The 23,474-nt window shown below is 52.1% G+C and overlaps 1 protein-coding gene across 12 annotated transcripts in view; it reads right to left on the minus strand.

Moving 5' to 3' along the window:
* Nucleotides 1-23,474, minus strand: part of DLGAP2 (DLG associated protein 2) — an 862,351-nt gene that overhangs the window by 200,238 nt on the left and 638,639 nt on the right. For 10 of the 12 annotated variants that reach the window (XM_032413746.1, XM_032413747.1, XM_032413748.1 and 7 more), the window contains one exon: nt 7,669-7,734. In XM_032413746.1, the coding sequence (XP_032269637.1) occupies nt 7,669-7,734 (66 nt within the window). The other 2 variants (XM_032413754.1, XM_032413753.1) reach the window with 2 other exon arrangements.

A 23,474-nucleotide genomic window follows, 5' to 3' on the forward strand; every position in this document is an offset into this window, starting at 1 on the left:
GTGGGGGACCCCAGAGAGCCCCCGCATCCTGCCATGCGAGGACACGGGAGCCCGGGAAGGAGCCTCACCAGACACCAAATCGCTGGCACCTTGATCTCAGACCTCAGCCTCCAGAGCTGTGAGAAATGGATGCTACTGTTCATAAGCCACCCAGTCTGTGGTCATTTGTCACAGCAGCTGAACAGACTAGGACGAAGGCGTGCATGCGTGGTCAACAAAGATTCACTGTTTGAGGAAGGGAACCAACCCAGGGACAATGTACTATAATTTATGTGACAGCAACCAAGCTCAGAAATTGTGCAAGCTAAAAATGGATATTTAGGGGGAAAACTAGGAAATGCGTTCCAGAAATTTAGAATCAAATTCCTAATATCCTAATAATATTAGTAACTTTAAAAGTAATTTTGATTTCTTTGTATAACACAAAGTTGTTTTTTTTTAAATTTTATTATGTTATGTTAGTCACCATACAATACATCACCAGTTTTTGATGTGGTGATCCACGATTCATTGTTTTTGTATAACACCCAGTGCTCCATGCAGTATGTGCCCTCCTTAATACCCATCACCGGGCTAACCAATCCCCCCTCTCCCCTCCCCTCTAGAACCCTCAGTTTGTTTCTCAGAGTCCATAGTCTCTCATGGTTCATCTCCCCCTCTGATTCCCACCCGCTTCATTTTCCCCTTCCTTCTCTTAATGTCCTCCATGCTATTCCTTATGTTCCACAAATAAGTGAAACCATATGATAATTGACTTTCTCTGCTTGACTTATTTCACTTAGCATCATATCCTCCAGTCCCATCCATGTTGATGTAAAAGTGGGGTATTCATCCTTTCTGACGGCTGAGTAATATTCCATTGTATATATGGACCACATCTTCTTTATCCATTAGTCTGTTGAAGGGCATCTCAGCTCTTTCCACAGTTTGGCTATTGCGGACATTGCTGCTATGAACATTGGGGTGCATATGGCCCTTCTTTTCACTACATCTGTGTCTTTGCGGTAAATACCCAGGAGTGCAATTGCTGGGTCATAGGGTAGCTCTATTTGTAAATTTTTGAGGAACCTCCACACTGTTTTCCAAAGTGGCTGTACCAACTTGCATTCCCACCAACAGTATAAGAGGGTTCCCCTTTCTCCACAACCTCTCCAACATTTGTTGTTTCTTGCCTTGTCCATTTTTGCCATTCTAACTAGTGTAGGGTGGCATCTCAATGTGGTTTTGATCTGAATTTCCCTGATGGCTAATGATGATGAACATTTTTTCATGTGTCTGTTAGCCATTTGTATGTCTTCTTTGGAGAAGGGTCTGTTCATGTCTTCTGCCCATTTTTTGACTTATTTGTTTTTTGGTTGTTGAGTTTGAGAAGTTCTTTATAGATCTTGGATACCAGCCCTTTATCTGTAGTGTCATTTGCAAGTATCTTCTCCCATTCTGTGGGTTGCCTCTTTCTTTTGTTGACTGTTTCCTTTGCTGCATAGAAGCTTTTTATCTTGATGAAGACCCAATAGTTCATTTTTGCTTTTGTTTCACTAGCCTTTGGAGATGTATCTTGAAAGAAGTTGCTGTGGCCGATGTCAAAGAGGTTGTTGCCTATGTTCTCCTCTAGGATTTTGATGGATTCCTGTCTCACATTGAGGTCTTTCATCCATTTTGAGTTTATTTTGTGAATGGTGTTAGAGAATGGTCGAGTTTCATTCTTCTGCATGTGGCTGTCCAATTTTCCCAGCACCATTTATTGAAGAGACTGTCTTTTTTCCATTGCATATTTTTTCCTGCTTTGTCGCAGATTATTTGACCATAGAGTTGAGGGTCCATATCTGGGCTCTCTATTCTGTTCCATTGGTCTATATGTCTGTTTTTGTGCCAGTACCATGCTGTCTTGGTGATCACTGCTTTGTAATAGAGCTTGAAATCAGGCAACGTGATGCCCCCAGCTTTGTTTCTCTTTTTCAACATTTCCTTGGCAATTTGGGTTTTTTTTCTGATTCCATACAAATTTTAGGATTGTTTGTTCCAGCACTTTGAGAAATGTCATTGGAATTTTGATCGGGATGGCATTGAAGGTATAGATTGCTCTGGGTAGCATAGACATTTTAACAATGTTTATTCTTCCGATCCATGAGCATGGAATATTTTTCCATCTTTTTGTGTCTTCTTCAATTTCTTTCATGAGTGTTTTGTAGTTCCTAGAGTACAGATCCTTCACCTCTTTGGTTAGGTTTATTCCGAGGTATCTTATGGTTTTTGGTGCTATTGTAAATGGAGTTGTTTCTCTAATTTCTCTTTCTACAGTTGCATTGTTAGTGTATAAGAAAGCAACTGATTTCTGTGCATTGATTTTGTATCCTGCCACATTACTGAATTGCTGGATGAGTTCTAGTAATTTGGGGGTGGAGTCTCTTGGATTTTCCACATAAAGTATCATGTCGTCTGCAAAAAGAGAGAGTTTGACTTCTTCTTTGCCAATCTGAATACCTTTTATTTCTTTTTGTTGTCTGATTGCTGTTGCTAGGACTTCTAGTACTATGTTGAACAACAGCGGCGAGAGTGGGCATCCTTGACGTGTTCCTGATCTTAAGGGAAAGGCTCTCAGCTTTTCCCCATTGAGGGTGATATTCGCTGTGGGTATTTCATAGATGGATTTTATGAACTTGAGGAATGTTCCCTCTATCCCTATACTCTGAAGAGTTTTAATCAGGAAAGGATGTTGTATTTTGTCAAATGCTTTCTCTGCATCAATTGAGAGGACCGTATGGTTCTTCTCTCTCCTCTTATTAATGTGTTCTATCACATTGATCGATTTGCGAATGTTGAACCACCCTTGCATCCCGGGGATAAATCCCACTTGGTCTTGGTGGATGATCCTTTTAATGTATTGTTGGATCCTATTAGCTAGCATTTTGTTGAGGATTTTGGAATCCATATTCATCAGGGATATCGGTCTGAAATTCTCCTTTTTGATGGGGTCTTTGCCTGGTTTGGGGATTAAGGTAATTCTGGCCTCATAGAATGAGTCTGGAAGCTTTCCTTCTGTTTCTGTTTTTTAAACAGCTTCAGGAGAATAGGTATTATTTCTTCTTTGAATGTTTGGTAGAATTCCCCAGGGAATCCATCAGGTCCTGGACTCTTGTTTTTTGGGAGGTTTTTGATCACTGCTTCAGTCTCATTACTGGTTATTGACCTATTCAGGTTGTTTTAACATGAAATGGTCACATAAAATTCCTCTTTTTGGATGCTCCCTTCACTGACATGTAACCTTTCCCACCTTTTCTGTACGTGTGACAGTAATTGCTGGTGTCGCACACTGGAGAGTGGTGTGGCCCCCTGGGGCCTCTGGGTTCCCATGGGCGGCTGGGAGAAATCCTGAATATCCCAGGAGCATGGCGAGGATACGGGGAGGGTGGGGAAGGATGGAGAGAGGGCTCCGGATGCTCAGGGTGCAGCAATGAACACACTGTTGTTGTCTAGATAGAAACATGGCACCACTTCACAGTTTCTAGAAACTTCTAGGAATTTACCTTAAGGAAATAAGTGTGGATGCCCATCGAGTTACAAAACTACATGTCTACAAGACGGCCAGGGTGCTTATAGAAGGATGTAAAATATCACCCTCTGAAGAGGGAGCTCTTTTAAAGTAAGTTTTGTATGTTAGGTCCTATGCTGTGTAGACATGATCAGGGCCCGGGGGTGTCCACTGAATGAGAACACATCCTCAGCACACGTGCCTGGCCCACGGAAGCCTCTATGTGTTGGGCATCATTACTCTAGTGTGCAAGTGCCTTTTACAATATTCACCCATTTTCTCTGTGCTGCGTCTCATACAATATGTACCTACTATTCTTTGATCATTTAATCTGCCCTTTGAAAAAGTTCCACTTTGCAGTTGACTTACTGGTGCAGAATTTGGGTCCACATCACAGAGCTCATAAGTGCCTATAAACTGCCAACTCTTTGCAACTGATTTAAATATCATGCTCGAGAGAATGAAGAAAAGGCATCCGTAGACCAATGGCTCCTATCGTGAGCCAGGGTCACAAAATTACTGGCCGAGCAATTTAATGTTAGTGTGTCTGAAGGTCCTCCCTCAGACGTTTCCCCTGGAAAAAGTAGGTTTTTCTCTTCTATTGTAGCCATTGTGAATGAGCTAAATTAATTCATTTTCATCACTGACTTTAGATGAATTGCCAAGAAGCCTTCTTTATCTTCCTATTTTCCATGGCACTTTCCCCCTCATACAATTATTTCCATACCTGATAATAGGTGAGCTTCAGAGCATGCACCCTTAACTACGCCCGTAATGGGTCGCAGCCTGAGCACGGAATTTATTCCTAAATTCTCTGTCACTAAAGACAGTTTCTGGTCTTTCAGCCAGCGTCGCTCGCCTTTCCTCAGAGCTTTGAGAGACTGAGGCCAGTTGGGGGAGAAACAGACGAGAGCTTTGAAGGGAGCAGAGGAAAGCTCGCCTGGCTTCTGTGCGGACGGATGCAGCCTTTGCCGGCCTCAAAACACGCCAGCACGCGCAGAAAGGACACACCTTCCATGACCACAGCACCGAGGGCCCTGCGAAGTGCTCTGCGCCTGGATCTGGTGCAGGAGAATCGGAGAGCTGCGCATTCAAGACGGAAGGGCCCGCAAACCCCACGCAGCGCAGGCCCTCAATTTACAGAGGAGGACGCGGGCAGATTCCACAGTGTGGTGTTTGCTCCTGACTGGTTAGTGCTGCAGCCTGGGAGCGTCACGCAGACCTTGTCCCCTCCCGCCCGCGCTCCCACCCCTCCCGGCCCTGCCCCGCCTTCACCCTCCTGTCACCATCGGCGCGTGCCCTTCACGCCAGCGTTCTCCACCCTGGGGGTGCACACGGGCACGCGCAGGGAACCCTAGAGGCAGCCTTGCATCAGAACGTGCGGGCCCGGGAACCAGGTTGCGGTATTTCTGATACAGAGTGGTGGCGCTGGCTGGGGACAACCACGGCTGAGACCCACTGTCCCGGTCAATGCGCTGAAAACGATCGCTAGAGCCACGTGCACGTCCCTGAGCCGGGCGACCTCTGCCTGGGGTCCTAACACGCCTTCCCGCCACCGAACACACTGCACCTGCCCATTCCTGTCCTCACGCGGGGAAACCGGACGTGTGTCTGAGAGCTCCTTAGGGCCAACAGCCCCCAATCCTCGTCTTTCTTTCTGACCAAAGCCTCCCAAATCTGACTGTCCCTTGACATTCTTGGGATCACCGTCCTGTCATGGCCAGACTGCAGAAACAGCTCACCAAACACTTTCTGTCCCGAAACAGTACGAGGTTCCTCAAAACAAAATTGGAAGTGGAGTTACCACGTGATTCAGCAAGTCTACTCCTGGGTGCTTCCCCCAGAGTTAAGAGCAAGGTCCCGGAGAGGTTTTGTACACCCAGCGGCATTACTCAGCAGAGTCTGGAGGGGGAGGCGAGCCCGGTGTCCACTACGGGTGAATGGACAAACGATGTGGTGTGTCCCCATGGGGCAATGTCACGCAGCCTCGAGAAGGAGGGGGACTGCGTCATCTGCTCCGACGTGGGTGAGTCCCCAGGACACGGCCCTGAGTGAGAGAAGCCCATCGCAGCAGAACTGGTTCTGCAGGAGCCGCTCAGCCCAGGAGCCAAGGTGGTCAGACTCGGGGAAGCGGAGCAGGATGCCGGTCACCGTGCTGGGGGACGCGGGCGCTGGGTCGGGGTGCAGAGGGGTGGATGGGGAACATGGGGGTCCTGGGGCAGGGGTGGGGAGTTACCCGACCACGTGAATGTACCCCATGCCCCCGAATGTACACTTAAAAATGGTCAAAATGGTCAATTTTATGTTGTGTCTCTTTTACCAAATGCACAGAATACTTTCTGAGCACTGCGGCCTGTCCGCCCGCACGGGCACCCTCTGAACACGGCCCCGGGAAGCGGCCCCGCACAGGCGCCCACTCAGGCTGCGGTCCGCATGCGGCGGGGAGGTGCGCAGACCCCTTCCACCCCGCACCTGCCCGGCCGCACTCAGCTCACGTGACTATGGCACACATTTAGACTCGAGTCCGGGACTCGGCAGCAAGGGCGGGGGGGGCACCTGTGTTTCCGGTGTGATTCCCACGACCTGGTGTTTAGTTTCGTGCCGCTGCTCAGTCATCCGGGACCTTCCCGCGGCGCCGGCCCCGGGGAAACAACACCCAGCCGCCGCGAGCCAGCCGAGAAGGGGCACCTGTCTCCCCCGAGGTGGGCCAGCTCTCCCTGGGATCCCCCCGCACAGTGGACATGTCAGCCTCGAATCCCGCCGGCCACAAAAACAGGGCTTGCAGATGCACACTCTTCCTCGGTTTCCGCGCGTCTCCCCCATTCCGAGAGACTGTCTCGGGAAAGAATGGGCACCAGACACACTCATGACATCCAAACTGTGCACAGCGCAAGACGCAGGTGGGCTGCTCCCAAAGCCCCAGGGAAACAAAAGTCAAATGAGTGGTACACTCCCTGGAGACCTGCTTGCGAGGGCCCGTCCCCAGAGTGGAACAGAATTCAAATGAGAAAGCTGGGACGCCTTTCCAGCAGGAAGGGAAGATGATGTCGCGTGCATGCTTCTGAGCAAAGAAAGGCTTGTTTAGGAGGGCAAGTTAGAAATACATTTTGAGCTCCACTGCAGTGCAAAACGTACCGTCTCTCTTTCAGAACTACACCTATATTCGTAACTTAATTGAAAAGAAAATTTTTTGCCTCTACTTTTCTTTAAAAGAAATCACAGACTTATACAAATGGACTCCCTCCATTTACAGTATTATTCTTTAAGCCAATCAAATGGGCAACAGATTCATTGGCTAAAGGTCTGAAATCAGTTAGAAAAATTCAAATTCAAGTAGGAATTATCTTTTTGATCCATAATTCAGCCCTGAGTGCTATGACAGCAGGAGCCTGAGCCACGGTGTGTGTGGGGGGGTTCTCACTGACTGTTGGGCGTTGAATTTATTCAACAGCTCACGTGTCTTACAGAAACACTGGCCCCTTTCCACGTACGTGTGATCCACGTCAAGTGATCACGGCCAAAGGTGGCACTGGCTTTATTGTGTCTGTGACGGCATAAAAGTAAAATTTCCACATGACTCTAACTAGCACCGGGGAAAATGTGCTACCATATTATATCCTATCATAATTCAGAGCTCCCTGCAAGAAAGCACACGACTGCACTCGGCACCCACACCCCAGTGTACGTGGGCTTGCCCACGCACTCAGCTGTCTGTGTCAGGTAAAGAGCCACGTGAAGAGCCGTGAGTAAAGGCTTCTTCTCTTCCTTGGATATACTCAGAGTAAGGTTTAGTCACGAGGGAGCAAGGGAGAGAGGTGCCATTTTACACGTGTATCAGTTACGCTGCTGACGGCTTTAATCGTTATTCGTAATGACTAGCTGTCTTAGTAATTAGTCTGCAGTGATCTGGAGCAAATGTGTTCTCACCTATAGTTTCTCTACTCTGTACAAATTATTTAAAACGTTCACCACATCTCATTCAGTTCTTTAAATTAGGGCATGCCGAGGTCACACACATGCTTCAACCATTTTTGTGGGGAGGGATCCCGTCTCTGAGGTGCAGAGAGTCGTCCGGCCCGGGGCGTGCCCCGCTGTGTCTAATCTCCGCGTCACCAGGGCTGAGGTGATGTGTACTCTACCTAGATCCTCCTCTGCTGGCCCCGGAAAGCTGATGCCGGGCTGGACCAGGTCCCCGCCCTCTTCCTCTGCAAGAGAGAAACAGAGTCATTCTTTAGTACGTTCAGGGGTACACGGCCGTCAGCTCAGTGCATCTCCAACACTCTTCACCCAGACGCCCAAACACCAGAGACTCTTCCAGTTGCTCCAGGGCCACGGCTCAGAACTATGTGCAGGCGCCAACTCAGGCAGGGCGTCCGTGATTCTCAGCTCTACCTCGGGTTTAATCAATAATCAATAATAAATCTGAGCTGTACGCAGATTTATGAGACTCTGCAGAGTCGGCCACGCTCTGCAGCCCAGAGCCACGTCCCACTTTGGAAGCCCCCATGAGAGCTACACTACCCGGGACGGCACTTCCTCCCTTCTCCAGAAAGCTCTAGACTCAGGCCTCCTTCACCAATACTCAAAGCCTGCAGTTCCTGCATTACTGCTTAATGCTAGTTAACCTGAGGTCAGGTTCTTCCCAAACATGAATTTTCTTTCTTTCCGTTGGGAGAACATTTCGGGTTCACATCGCTAGCAGTGATTTTCAGTCGCTCACTTGCGTATAACGCAGACACGATGTTCTTACAGGGACGTCACTGCGTGAGGAAGAACGGCCCTGCCCTTCCCAGAGGGGTGGCAGAGGCCAGAGAGATGCAGAGAGCTGCGTTCTTTACCCAGCTGCCCCCCACGGAGCTGGGTGAGAGAAGCGTGGCGGTCCCTGCCCTGGGTTGCACCTGTGCGGCCCCGGGGTCCTCGACCCCACGCCGAATCAGCAGTGAGAGGTGTAGGCAGCTGGTGTCCCCAGGGAGACAGGCAGCTTCAGGTAAGGACCCTTTTGCAAATACACTGTGTATATAATACACACGTCATCATTTTGGCACATATTCCATAAATGTAACTTTTCCATGTGCGTTTATGCAGGCTTTCAATATTCTTGAATGAGTTTTGAGGCAAAAATGCCTCATTGACATCCTGCTAGTAATAGTAGATATGGTTATCCACGCTATAATCTGCAAACGGAGTCATTCTAGGGTGCCGTGATCGAGCCCATGTAGGCTACCACCACCTTCAATCCAGCAAATTGGCATTTTCTCTAACTTTACAGGACATTAAGGAAGGTCGGCAGTGGGAGACGCTTGCCAACCTCTCACACAAATCTGCAGCAGAATTTCATTTCAGGGGGCCTCCGGACATTGCTCTTAAACGTTATATATATTAAGCTTTTATATATGAATAATAAAGGTCTGAACTGGGTTAAGTATTTTACAAGACAGCCTATTAAAATTATTTAGTGTGATCTGACCACGCCCCGTCTCCGCACGGCTTACGGCAGGTTGCACACTTTGGGGCCCTGTTTCCTGCCAACGAGTGGTCTAGTCCAGCGCCGGCCGGCCAGATGACCACATTAGGTAGAATGTGAGAGCGGGGACGGCAATGTTTTCATTTGTTTAGAAATATAATGCAATATAAGGCAGAGTTCTAATTAAATACAGTTGCCATGGGGACCGTGGTCACGTGGTCCGTGTGGCCAGCTCGAAAGCAGCCTGCGTTAGTCGGGGAAGCATGGAATTAGCAGAATAAGCCCAAACAACCTACCTTCCGTCTCAGATCATGTTCTCCTTAAACACACACATACACGGCAAAGACAGGACAAGCGTCAACACAAGGACTTTGACGGACGTGTCCACGTTGCGCTGGGTGTAGAAATCACAAGCTCGTCACGACAGCTAGCACACACACTGGGCACACGAAGGCCACGGACACGCTCACACGAGCCCACCAAGCCGAGCATTCACAGAGAGCGTGAGCTCCGTGGTGGAATCCCTGCAGCCAGACGCGGGGACCCATCTCACTCTCGAGAACGATCCTCCCCGGAGGACAGTGAGTCGGGTGAAGGTCAGTCCTGAGTCTTATGGGTAGGAATGATTCACGGCATGTTTCGCCTCTGCTCCTGTCATTTGTCAGACAGACTGGGATAAAATGAGGCCTAGAAGCAACTCAACTAAGCAAAACCTTCACATTAAAACAACAAAATAGGGTATGGGCGGAGGGCAAAGGCCGCCTGCCAACCTTGGGCTTTGCCTCGCAGCGGATGCAGCCGCACGTTCGAAGAGCTGCTGGTGTCCTTAGCGTCAGTCCTGCCTTGGCCCGCCAGGCCCTGCCTCTCAGTGTCACTCGGTGGGGCTGCGTGTGCCCTTCACCCAGACCGACCTGCCCTTCCCAGAGTCCGCCCCGGGTGCCATCGGACGTGCGGGGGGGCCCGCGCTGAGCTCATGAAGCAGCAGGGGCGCGGGCCCACCGCCCCCTCTGACAGCCCCACGGACGCATGCTCACGCCCTCAGGCATCTCTCTTCCGCCCAGTCCGTGCTGAGGAACCGAACTCTGCCCACCGACGTCGTGCAGACAAGTGTCACGGCTGCAGCAAACGTGCACGGGCGTGGGGGGGAGCGGCTCTGTGGGCTCTGCACCCGGACCTTCTGAACCGGCGGGCAGTGAGCCGCCTTGACCCAGCGTCTTGATTTCCCACCAGCCACGCCAACCCCGCCACAGCCAGGAGGGCCCGAAACAGTGCAGACACGAGGTGCCCACGAGTCCCTGCTGGGTAACGAGGCGCCCTCGTCAGATCTCACGTTCAAACTTCCATCACGTTTCAGAGCAAAAACAGAAACGTGCCACAGACGTGAACATCTTGGAAACCCTCCACAACGCACTGAGATGCGTCTAATGAGTCCGGTCTTCGCTGTCATGACCCCTGAAGGGACCCCCTGCTTCGGGCTGGGCACCCACGACCCCTCCGACTGAACCCACCTTATGAGCTGTTGGTCTTTTATACCGAAGCCTGATGACATCAGCGCCCTCTGACACGTGACCCAGCACGGCTGTTGGGACCTCGGGGCGTTTTTGTGGCTCTGTGTCATCGTGCTTCTTCAGAGCCCGCGCCTGAATGCACGTGTGCGAGGCGTGTCTGAGCTGAGCATCGGGCGCACCTGGGTGCAGCCCAAAGAGCCCCGATTGGCCACGCGCACGGCGGGCACACTCCAGCGCCCCTGTGATCGCCGGCAGACTCCCGCCTGCACCCCCGGCGTCTAGGAAGGGGTCTGAGATAATCCGCCGTGGCGCTCAGTAGAACACCTGCGTCCCCCGTCACGGGAGGGGTGTCTCAGCTCTGTATGACACTCAGCTCCTCGGGAAGGGAACCCGAGCACAGTGTCTCCCCACAGCCCATCCTCACAAGCACGTTCGGGTCATGGCCTCCACATTGTCCACTGGGGAAGATGAGGCCCAGAGGCGCTGAGTAAGTGCACTGAGGACACACAGTCACAGGCGGCCCGAGCTGGCTGCTCTGTTATCTCTGCGAGTGGGCGCCACGCTCTGCGTGACTCGTGTCTCATTCACAGCAGACTCTGCACTGGCCTTCCTCAAGAGGAAGTCCACCGTCTTGGACTGCTCAGAATGAGGTAAAACCCCCTGAATGAAGGGGCACAAGAGATGACAGAAATGGCCTTGGGTGGGGGAGGGATAGATGGGCCAGAGGACCCCCAGGGAGACTAACTTCAAGGAGAAATTCAACATTCATGGAAGTCGGTGGACATTTGACTTCTTTCTTTCTATCATCTATCATCTATCTATCATCTATCTATCAATCTATCATCTATCTATCTATCTATCTATCTATCTATCTATCTATCAAGATTTTATTTATTTGACAGAGAGAGTAAGAGAAAGAGAGATCTTGAGCAGGGGTGAAGGGTAGAGGGAGAAGCAGACTCCCGTGGAGCAGGGAGCCCGATGCGGGGCTCGATCCCAGGACCCCGGGATCATGACCTGAGCTGAAGGCAGACGCTTAACTGAGCGAGCCACCCAGGTGGCCCTCTTTTATTTTTTCAAGCTTATTTATTTATTTATTCATTTATTCAAGAGAGCGAGAGAGAGTGAGAGAGCGAGCGTGAGAGCACGTGACCGGGGCGAGGGCAGAGGGGGAGGGAGAGAGAGCCTCAAGAATACTCTGTCCTGAGCAGGGAGCCTGATGTGGGACTCGATCCCACGACCCTGAGATCACAACCAGGGCCAAAACTAAGAGCTGGACGCTTAACCGACTGAGCCGCCAGGCGCCCCTTGATGTCTATTTATGAGGCAGGCGCACGTCTCAGGATCCGTCCGAGGACGACAGTGCTGGGCCTGAGTCGCCTTCTGCAGAGTCTTCGGTCGTGACCCCGTGTTCCTCCTCCCCTGTGAGCACAGCAGACCCACCCTTGGCTCTCAAGAGGACGCACAGGGTCCCACAGGGTGTCCGGCGCCCCCGGGGCCTGTCACGTGCTTCCCAACATGCAACGGGGCTAGATAACCCCTGAGACCAGCTCAATTAACTGAGTTGGATTTGGACAGTGAATCACAACGTCCGCTTGTGGACACACGTGGTGTGGCCGTCCTGGGGCAGAAACAAGAACTGTGGATTCACAGGCAAACCGCCGGTCCTGGAAGACGGGAGGAGGCATGACATGCTCTGCAAGAAGGAGAGGCACCCAGCACGGGGTGGCTACGGAGCAAGCCAGGGTCCTCCACGCACAAACAGCCCCCAGGAGGCCAGAGCCAAACACGGGACGTCAGCACAGCTACTGGACGGGGTTTGGCTCTGCTGAGTCCACAGGGCAGCCATCCACCTCCCCCGGGGAGTGCTCACAGCTTCCCTGGGACGGTCCCTCGCTACCGGTCACGGCTGGTCCCCTGACCCAAGGGGATGGAGTCTGAGGCAGCACGGCGGACCGCAAAGAGAAAGCTGGGTCTACCACGAGAGTGTAAATCAACTTCTCGGGCCCGTTTGCTCACGCCGAGGGTGGAGACATCGCTGTCCTCTTCGGAGGGCTGAGCGCCTACAGCTCTGGGCAGGGTTGTTATACCTGTCGTACGTGTCTGGAGCTCTTCTTCCTCCTGCTGGATACATGTCCCGGGACTCGACTGCTGAAGCTGGCTCCTTCTTCAACCTTGGAAAGTAGGGACTGGCACCGAGACCACCCATGGCCGGGAGCGATCCACTCCCTGTGGGTCTCCGTGACGCGTTATTTTGGAGACGTGGTGAAGAGGGGTGCTATGTACAATAATTTACACGCACATCTGCGGGGAGTCACGGCTCCCCTGGTTCACTTTTTTGCCCCAGCCACCTGTGGTGAGCAGGACCTCATCTCCACTACGACGGGTGCAGATATCGAGGCCTGGGGAGCGTAAGCCACGTGTCTGAGGTCACACGAGGGTTCCCGTGAAACCACACCTCTCACGCTGCAGGGCCGGGCTCTTCCGGCCACGGGGTGGTGGCCTCTGTTTGCATCAGCAGTGAATGACCCGCGTTTCAGAAGCACCTGACCTATGAAGTCCTACTGCTTTCAACCTCCGGGTGTTTAAACCCTCTTAAGTACGGGTACAAATCACACCTTTTGGGTGGGGAATAGTTGTCTCCAATCACACTAGCCTGGAATCGATAATAAGAAACAGGAAGGGCTTCAAAATAGTAGGTCGAAGGAAAAACAATCTTTGTATATGAACAGGCAAGTTGCTCATAAGAAAATACTGGATTTCTTCGTGTAAAGGAATACAATACCGTGATTACCTCATAAACACCAAGAAGACAAAATGCCAGCTTTAAGGCACCGTGCTGGGACTCCGCCCCATTCCCCGTTCCTGACAGCGTTCCCACGAATGTATGTGTGTTACTGGTTGGTGTAGCCTGCGGCTTCCGTGGCAGTGGGAGGGCGGCCGCGTGTCCTTCCCGGCTGAGCGGAGAAGCGGCCTGCCCCCGGCCCCTCCAGAACCCCGGTGTCCACGCTGCATGCCGGAGCGCAAGCCTTTAGCAGGACAGTCTCATTCCCAAATGCGACCTACACAGAACCCCAAACAATGAAGCAGCGCAGAGATGGGGAGTGCGTGAGGAGGGCTGTGGGCCTCCGTCTCCTCTCTGCCGGCACCCACGAGGCTCCTTTGCACAACCCTGGGGCTGAAGGGCACACGGGGTGGCCAGGAGCAGAGAGACAGTGGAAGCCAGCCTCATCTCTGTCTGAAGAGGACAGTCACTTCCTCTTATTGTGGGGACAGCAGGCTTTGCTCCGATGGGAGTAGAATGGGAAGATTTGCTATTTAACGTAGGTTTCAACATCTAGCTGATGTCCCCCAAGACCATTCGTGGCCCCCACGCGGTGCCCAGCTGACCCTGGGTCTTCCCTCGGGGTTGGCCCCACTCCAGGTCTGTTCTGTTCCTTTTCCAGTCCCGGGACCCAACGTGGCTCGCAGAGGCCCTGAGCAGGTCACAAGCCTCCTTGCCCCCGGGGTCTCGCTGCCTCCGTCCATCCGGCGCCTGCTCACTTGTGCTCGCTTGCACGTCCCGCTCCGCTCAGAGCCTTCCCCGCCTTGCTCAGACCCGCCAACGTCAGCCTCCCCCAGGAAGGCCACCATGAGCTCTTTCAGGGACGGGGACTGGGTGGAGGCGGGCGGTCAAGTTAGCAAGTCTACCTTCGAAGACGAGTTTCCTGACCATGCAGCTGAGGTCAGAAAACTCCTCCTGACGGATAGAAAGGGGCCTCGGGGGGTCACTAGTGTTACCGGCGTGGGCCCGGTGACACCCCCAGAGCGCGGGGCGGTCCCAGGCTTCAGGCACGACACGTGGCAGTGGTTCCCAGGGCTCCGTGAGCTCCGCTGAGAAAGTTAAGTGGCCCACGAAGTTTGGCACTCCAACAGTCTGCCCAGTTTCTAGATTCTTCCCGTTCTTTAAAAGTTTACTTTTAAAAAAAGCATCCTCAAGCCTACGTTTTAGCTGTTTCCCTAATGATGGGATTTGAAGGCTGCTTAAATTAAGAATTCATTTCTGCTCCGTTAGGACAAAGACACTGATTAGCCTTAACGTTCGCTTCCCTTCCGTTCCGTTCACAGCTGCACCATTCAGGACTGCCACGATGATTACTAACGGCTTTTCCTGAAAGCCACAGAAACACTCATGATTTTAATTTTGGACCAAGGATCAAGTCTCAGCAGAAGCGGCCCCTGAAGTCTGCAGATTTCTCACTCGTAGTTAAATGTCACTTAAGTCCGGCTGAGAGAACGACGCAAAGTCACTAATGAGTCAATCCCAACCCAAGTCAGGATGACAACCAAGGGCTCTGCGAACAGGTGTCAGGCTGAGCGTCGGCGCCGCACGGGAGGGCTGTGTGACCGCGGGCACAACCCCGTCTCCGGGCCTGGAGGCTCGAGAGCTCAGCTCACCACCCCTGCCTTTCCCATGAGTTACAAACGCGTCTTCAAGGAGTTCAGTCGTGACGAATAGCAGCATCCACTGTTGCCTTTTTCTGGGCCTGGGAAAAGGAGACTGTTATTTAAATATCTGAAAGCGTCCAGATGAAACGGTACCTTCTGCTCTTGAAGTTGAGCACTACTCACTTCCAAAGTGACATTAGTTGTATTTTTTTTTTTTAAAGTTTTATTTATTTGACAGAGAGAAAGACAGCCAGAGAGGGAACACAAGCAGGGGGAGTGGGAGAGGGAGAAGCAGGCTTCCCGCCGAGCAGGGAGCCCGATGTGGGGCCCGATCCCAGGACCTGGAATCATGACCTGAGCTGAAGGCAGACGCTTAATGACTGAGCCACCCAGGCACCCGACATTAGTTGTATTTTATATAATGTTTTATTTTTTATTTTTATTTTTTAAATTTTATTTTATTATGTTATGTTAGTCACCATACAATACATCATTAGTTTTTGAAGTGGTGATCCATGATTCATTGTTTGTGTATAACACCCAGTGCTCCATGCAGTACGTGCCCTCTTTAATACCCATCACCGGGCTAACCCATCCCCCGCCCAGAACCCTCAGTTTGTTTGCCAGAGTCTGTAGTCTCTCATGGTTCATCTCTCCCTCCAATCCCCCTCCCTCATTTTTCCCTTCCTTCTCCTAATGTCCTCCATGCTATTCCTTGTGTTCCACAAATAAGTGAAACCATATAATTGAGTTTCTCTGCTTGACTTATTTCACTTAGCATCATCTCCTCCAGTCCCATCCATGTTGATGTAAAAGTTGGGTATTCATCCTTTCTGATGGCTGAGTAATATTCCATTGTATATATGGACCACATCTTCTTTATCCATTCGTCTGTTGAAGGGCATCTTGACTCTTTCCACAGTTTGGCTATTGCGGACATTGCTGCTATGAACATTGGGTGCATATGGCCCTTCTTTTCACTACATCTGTGTCTTTGGGGTAAATACCCAGGAGTGCAATTGCTGGGTCATAGGGTAGCTCTATTTTTAAATTTTTGAGGCACCTCCACACTGTTTTCCAAGGTGGCTGTACCAACTTGCATTCCCACCAACAGTGTAGGAGGGTTCCCCTTTCTCCACATCCTCGCCAAGATTTGTTGTTTCTTACCTTGTCATTTTTTGCCATTCTAACTGGTGTAAGGTGGTGTCTCAATGTGGTTTGTTTTAAGTCTAAATTCCAAACAAACACGGTGTTAAATCCTTTGTACTACTCTCTGTATTTAATAAGGTTTTATGCCAAAGTTTGCTTGAAGATTTGCTCGTCATGTTTAAACTGGAAATACCACTTTAAAGACAGAGAGAAGGGTCTTCTGAAGCTTAGGCAAACCTGGCCTTCGCACCTGGGGTCACTGCTGAGCGAGCTGCATGGAGTGATGCCTCCAAGATCAGCACGACCAGCTCGTGTCTCTGACAGACGGGTCGTTCTAACGCTCGCTCTTGAGAAGTCCCTGCGTAGGGATGCCACATGACATGCAGAATGCCCAGTTAGATTCGAAGTTCGGATACTCAAAGAATAATTTTGTTTATTGTACCTATGCAACATCTGTCGTTTGTCTGAAATTCAATTTTACGAAGGCACTCTGTGCTTTTATTGGCTCAATGTTGGCTTGATACCCCCAAGGAGATGCTCAGGCCTGGAGTATCTCCTGGGGACCCTGGCCCAGCTGGTGCTGGGGATCCCGGGCAAGCTCACGTCAGGGCACCAGAGCCCAGTGGAGAGTGTGCAGCCGCGGGGAGAACCATTCACTTAGTGGAATGAACCAAAGTAATTTATCAAAGGCCCCAATTCTACCTTTTCCTCCTCCAACTAAAAACATCAGAGCTGACATCCAACCCCGCTGGGCCAGCTGTGGCCAGCACTCATGGGCTGCAGGGGTGCCCAGCATGGCCCCACGTGTGCAGGGGCTTCTGAAGTTACCGGCTTAGTGTGAAGACAGGGAAGGGGACCCTCCACCTGCTTCCCTCCCTCTCAATCCCTCGTTACATCACCTGCTGTCTGGAGGGGAGCTCTTCGGGCATTTTAACGTTCAAAGAAGCCACGATGTTAACTTTTAAATACTCCTAAATTCTGTATTTGATATGTTGCCTTAATTTTCTGCACTGGATGAATATTCGGCGTCTGGCTTTGCCTGTTCCCTCCCCATGGGACGACCTCCGTGCCGCGTGTCGAGGGCTCTGATGCGCAGGACGGACAAGCGTTCCGCTTATGATCATGCCTCGCCTGGGACTTCACACATACGCCCTGCACGTAGGCAGTGCGCGCTGTTTCTTTCCCTTTAAAAGTATCTGATCGAGGCAGAATGGGTCGATAAAATCCAGTACAAAGCACTGAGCGTTGGAGACCTTTCCACTACTGTAGAATTTCCTGATGTAACGCTCATGAGAAAAGTGGTGTGCAAACTCCGTGCACTTCCTGATCCTCGTTGTACAGGGAGGAAGGACGGGAGGCATTTACCAGGATGCCCACGGGCACGGTCTTTGATTGAAGGATGACAGTGACCTTTTGTTGTTCTCCAAACTTCCTGTGCTCTGCAGATCTTTTTTGACCAGCCGGTCGTGTTTTAGAAGTAAACAGAAACCATGGTAGAGCTGCCCTGTGAATCTCCTACTTTATCAGATGAGACGGTCTGGAAGGAGGATGGCAGCAACGCTGAGCTGGGAGCTGGTGCGGTTCCTGCCCCCGAGGCTCACGGTGAGCCCCCACCCCGGGAAACAAGAAGCCCACGAGCGGTGCACGCAGGCAGCTCCCAGTCCAGCACGGAAAATGGCTCTCCAGACGTTCATCGTGTGTAGGAAACACGAAGAAGGAATGGTTCTGTGAGTTTCCTTAGCCATCCGTCTGTGACACATGCAGGGCTTCTCGGGCATCGAAGAAGGCAGCTTGGGAACACAGGCTGCCCAGTTTCAGCCTGAGGATGGTTGCACCTGAGCTCCTTGCAGACCCTGAACATGGTGCGGGGCGGGCAGGTAAAGGCAGAGACGCATGGCGCTGTGTGTCTCGAGGCCCTGCCAGGCATCTCCGTCCCCGGGAAGTCCTTCAGAAGGACGGTATGAGGTGGTGGCTACACAGAGGCCAGGCCCACCTGCCCCAAACTGGAAAGCCAGGCCCCCGGCCCCTTGACACCCCTTCCTTCTGTCTCAGACACGCAGCCAGTTGCCTCCACTCATCTGCTGAGCACAGAGCCTTGCCTTGGAGGAGGATACTCGGTATCGGAACGCTGCAGATAAGATGCTATTATACCCATTTTGTAAATGAGGAGAGGGAGCTTCAGGGATTTTGGGTAATTAACCTAAAATCCTAGGAGGCACGCCTGACATTTAACACTGTATTAGTTTCAGGCGTGCAGCAGAATGACTCGGTATTTGCACGCTCCGCAAGCAATCAGCACCGTACGCCCGGTCGCCAGCCGCCGCCGCACACGGCTACAGAACGCCTCAGTGACAGCAGTCCCATGGCCACGCCACGGCGGTGCTAGACCGGGCCCCAGCCTTCTCCCTGGCTCCTGAGTCCAGCTCTTCCCGGGCTGCACGCCTGCTCATCCGCTGCTCATCTGCCATCCGGAGCCCCTGCAGACACGCTTGGGAAGATGATGGGGACACGAACATGTGCATGGTACCACTTCTTCTTGGCTTTCTGTGCCTTTCTCAAGTGTCCACGTGCCCACCGTCCTCAATCTCCTCCCTAAAGCACTCCTTTTCTGGATTCCAAATCTGGGCTCAGAAAAGAGTTATGACCAACTCGTTTGTATTAAAACATAAATGGATGCCAGTAAGCCTCCCCCGTGCCCACGCTACATCCCATTCTGCCTGACAGCGGCCAGTGCCAGGAACTGTGTCCCCACTCAGAGCCATGAGGCGTTGAGGGTAGCCTGCTTTTCAGGGGACAGTGTCGAAAGGAGCCTGAGTCTTCCACCCCAGGCACACCACACAGCAGCCGTGAGAGGCCCGGGCCTATTGAGAAGTTCTGTCCCTGTCCAAGAACCAAATACCGAGCGCGTCCTGTGCTAGTCCTACCTTATTAAAATGCCTCCTTAAAGCATCACTGAGAAGATGATATTTTCACACATACTATTGCACCAAACCGAGCATTTCCTGGGAACAGAAGCTGAGAGGGATGGTCTCCTGGCTTCAGCACTGATGCTTCCTCGTCACGTTTGAGCCCTGAACACCTGTGGGCCTTTGTCCCAGAAATCCCCACTCAGCAGACACCTGTTGGCTGACCCTGAATTTGGGGCACGGTGACCCATGCTCGGGGCCCACAGTCTGGAGGAAACTCACACAGAAACACACGATTTCCGTCCAGCAAAGTGAGTTCAGACCTGGCAGAGGCACCATGGGGGTCCTTCCTGTGGTCACGTGGATTAGGTCAGGATTCACGGGGCGAGTTATTTTAGAAAATGTATTTCTTAACCCCAGGAACTCTGCTTATGATTTATTATGTTCAGCTGTTGCACAGACGTGATTAAACTCATAATTATATGTAAAATTTATTATATAAATCTATTAAAATATTTCATAGCCAAAATGTTATGCTAATTCTGAAAGAAAGCAACTTCAAAAATTTGATTTGTGGGTGGTTGTTTCAGACCCCGAATCTTTGTAAATACCCACTTTCAGGACTATTTAGCCATAACACTGAATTTTGATCTGTAGCCCCAGGCCTAGCCATTGTTCACTATTCCTTTGGATATTAATAAAAGTGAATAACATTTGTTAAACGATGACAGATGAAACTGGGCGCCTATTACTCATTGACAAATCATGCCGAAGGCATCATTCTTCTTGTTTAAATGCATCACCCGTCACGCTGACTAGCGGGAACCCTGATAGGTACACGGTTTCACGGCAGCCACCTAGATGGCAATTCATTCTTAAAGCCCTCGGTTTCCAGATCGATTTTGGTTTAACAAATTATGGAGCCCCGGCCCGAGACGCACCGCAGATGCACAGCGCACGCTGGGGCAGCTCAGTTGCTCAGTGTTGTCTCAATCCACGCAAATGGCTGGTCCTGTGGGGTCCCAGCGACACGAGGGAAGCACCAGGTCCTGCTGCCTCCCAGGAGCGCATCCCATGACCAGCGGCCACAAATGCGTGTTTGGCACCGGGACGCACGCTGCCGCCGTCGCCAGGTTCATGGGCAGCCTGTTTGCCTCCAGCAATGTATATTCTGTAATGAAAATCCCATGCGATGTGGGGCTCTCAGGGGTCACTCGGGGCCAGAGGAGCAGAGTGATGGGGTCCACGGTGCAGCCCCGCCCCCGGCTCAGGAGCCGCGTCCGGAAGGAAGCACAGCACCGGCCTCCAGGGCCAGGCAGACAGCCTCCCCGAGGGGCCTTCCCCTCCCTGGGCGGAGCTCTGTCAGAACTCTCCGGAACCCGACAGGCTCCTTCCTAAGTCACAGAGGCCCCAGGAGCTCGCGGCTCTGAGCGGCCACCCGAGCTGGGATGTCTGGGTTCATCCTCAGGGACTCTGTGCTCTGCGTGCCCGAGTCCCACTGCCGTTGCGAACATCTGTGTGGACGGCACAGCTTCCCGGCCGCTTGACCGGCCCACATCCAGGCGGAAGGATGTGCTCGCTTCTGTTTCTGGGGCAAAACACGGGAGCCTTGTCCCCCGTCTGTAAAATGGGGACCACATGACGTGAGAAGAACCCACGGGACGGCCCTGAGCGGAGTGTGTGGCACTAACATGCCCCCAGCGTGTCCTGACTTCCCCGTGAAAACCCAAACAGCTCTCGGGAGAGGTGACGCTGTGTCCCTTCCCTCCCAACGTGAGTACAGCTGAGCCACCCAGGAAGGTGTCTGGCCAGAGCTCGGAGCCCAGGTAGTGAGGACCAGGAGATGGACGGACTCCGGAAGAACACAAACATGGAGCGGGGATCCTGAAGATAAAGACCATTGATTTTCTGACTTTGTCCTTCATCTGCAAAATGGGCCCACACTTCAGACTGTACCCATCCGTCAGCAGTTGAACTTGGGTGCTTTGGAGAAGGACCAGGAAGTTCCAGCCCCAGTGAACGGTCTTAGCTCACGCTGACGTTGGGACACAGGGCCTCGGCCATGGTTCATCAGCTGTCAGAAAAAGCATTTATTCATGGAATCTAGCAAATATGTGCTTTTCCCACATCTCTGTCTCATATGACGTGTCATGGCCCTTATACTTCTCTACTGGTTTTCCACGAACTTTGAAGATGCATGGCTGCTATTAAAAACATTTTCTGCATTTGGGCACTTGGGTGGCTCAGCCGGGTGAGCATCCGACTCTTGACTTCAGCTCAGGTCATGATCTCAGGGTCATGAGATCGAGCCCCGAGTTGGGCTCCGTGTTCAGTGAGGAGTCTGCTTGGGATTCTCTCTCTCCCTCTGTCCCTCCTTTCTCTCTCTCTCTCTCTCTCTCAAATAAATAAATAAATCTTTAAAATAAAAACCAAAACACTTTCTGCATTTGTGATAAGTCCTCCCTGTGCTTTAAGGTGGAAAAACTTCAGGGAAAACCTGCAATTCATTAACTGTGTTTATAGTGTAGAGCAGGTCTGGCTAATCAACGTAGTCTAAATTATACTAAAAAAGCTTATAATTAACTAGCAAGATGAGAGAAAAGGAGGACAACAATAAATTTTTACAGAAAAACAATGGGGCGGCCGCGTTACAACCGTCCCGGTTCCCAAGCTCCTCTCTGAAGCCTCCCGTTGAGGCGCACTCCTCAGTGTCCACAGAGCCTGCGCAGCTCTGAAGAGAGACCGTGGGCACGCCTGGTGTTAACGCGCAATTTCCACCCTCAACTTACTCTTTCTCACCAACAGTTAAGACGGCATTTCCTTACTGATGCGGCAGCCATGCTGGCAAAATAAAGTTCCAAGAGGGCAGACGTAAAGGAGGAAAACGGCAGAGAAGTCAACGGAAATACGACCAGTGGCTAAGGGGTCAGACCCGCTTTCTGGTGCAGGGGTATCTGGGTCCCGTCGGACAACTCCGCTTGAGGGTGAGTGCCAGTGTCCCAGAAACCACGCGACCATCCGTGTCTGCCCCCACTCCTCCAGCACGATGATGGCCACGGAGGGCTGGGCTAACTGCCATGCACCGCCTGTAAGAGTTCATGAACTAACAGCAGGAGTGTGTTCGTATCAAATGGCATGGTCACACAGAAGTCCCCATCCACTCACAGCTCGGGTCCGTGTCCGTCCTACCAGCTGGAGGAGCCCGATGACCCCAAAGCACTTCGAATCTGTGGGAAGAGCCTGATGACCCCAAGTCAATTAGAAACCCCTCGGAGTCCCTGGATCTGGGCTCTGCATTATCGCCAAACGATTTTCTGCCCTCCCGATAAAAAATTACTGCACCACGAAAGAGCTTGAGGTCATCTGGCTTTTCTCAGGGACAGGACCTGCCCTGCGTAGGGCTAAGCCATCAGGCTTCTATTTTTTCTTTCCTGTATCTCTGGGCAGTGAGGACCTACAGAACTCTAAAACCATCACAACTGAACTTTCCTCTGCAAATCTGCAGCGCTGAATTCTGAAACCCATGAGCGTGGCTTCTGCTGGACCGGGCACTTGGCCGGTCTGCAGGCTCAACACAGCAGTGCTCCGGGAACTGGAACAGTCCTCAGTACAAAGCAGTCAGAGGTCGTTCAGAGGCCCACGGGGCTCGTCAGGGTCGCCCCGGGTCTGGTCTCTCTGTGGCCGCAGTGGTCCCCCCCCAGCTGCTCCAGGGGCCACACCTCTTCCTCCCGTCCTCCTTCCAGGCCCAGCTAGCGGCCTTCGAGCACCTGGACTCCCTCCTGCCTTTTCTTCAAAAGAAGGATTTTAATTCTGATCACTATTACGATTTGCTAGTTTTGAATCTAAGAGGCCCTAATTACCAATCTTGAGCAAATGATGTTTTCGAGCCTCACAGAGCCGTCCTGTTCCATGACAGCTCCTGGGGACTTGGTCCAGCCTCTCTGTGGAGGGGAGACCACGGCGTGTCCTGGCAGCCGCCCTCCCTCCTGCGGAGAAGGCCTGCCGTCCCAGCCTCTCTGGCAGCCCCTGAGCTTCCAGGGGCAATGTGGGATGCCGGGTGCGCACGGTCTCCCCAAGGCAGCGCGAAACCTTGCAACTGTGCATGTGTCAGGCGCGTGCACTGGGGTCCTGCCCACGGCGGCCCCTCCCTCAGAGGTGAGGCAGGTGCAGTCGTGGTACTCCGTAAAGCTCGTGGTACTCCGTAAAGCTCCAGTTGGGTCATTTCCTCCTCAAAACCCTCTGAGACTCCCCCCGAAGTGCAAAGCCCCAGGTGGTGCGGGGACCCTCACATCAGACAGGAAGCCTGCCTTCTACGACGGCCTCAGAAACGCCCCAGGCCCTCCCTGCTGCTCCCTGGGCCCCAGGCTCGGACGACTCGATGGGCCACAGTTCCCACCGAGTGCTGGCCTGAGGTGCCGGGGACCCGCTGGAGCCGGCGCCGGGAGGGAGGTGGGTGTGGTGGCGGCCTGGTGCTGCTGGGGGGCAGAGCT

Source organism: Phoca vitulina, unplaced genomic scaffold (genome assembly GCF_004348235.1).
Source record: "Phoca vitulina isolate PV1807 unplaced genomic scaffold, GSC_HSeal_1.0 scaffold15, whole genome shotgun sequence".
Lineage (NCBI taxonomy): Eukaryota > Metazoa > Chordata > Mammalia > Carnivora > Phocidae > Phoca > Phoca vitulina.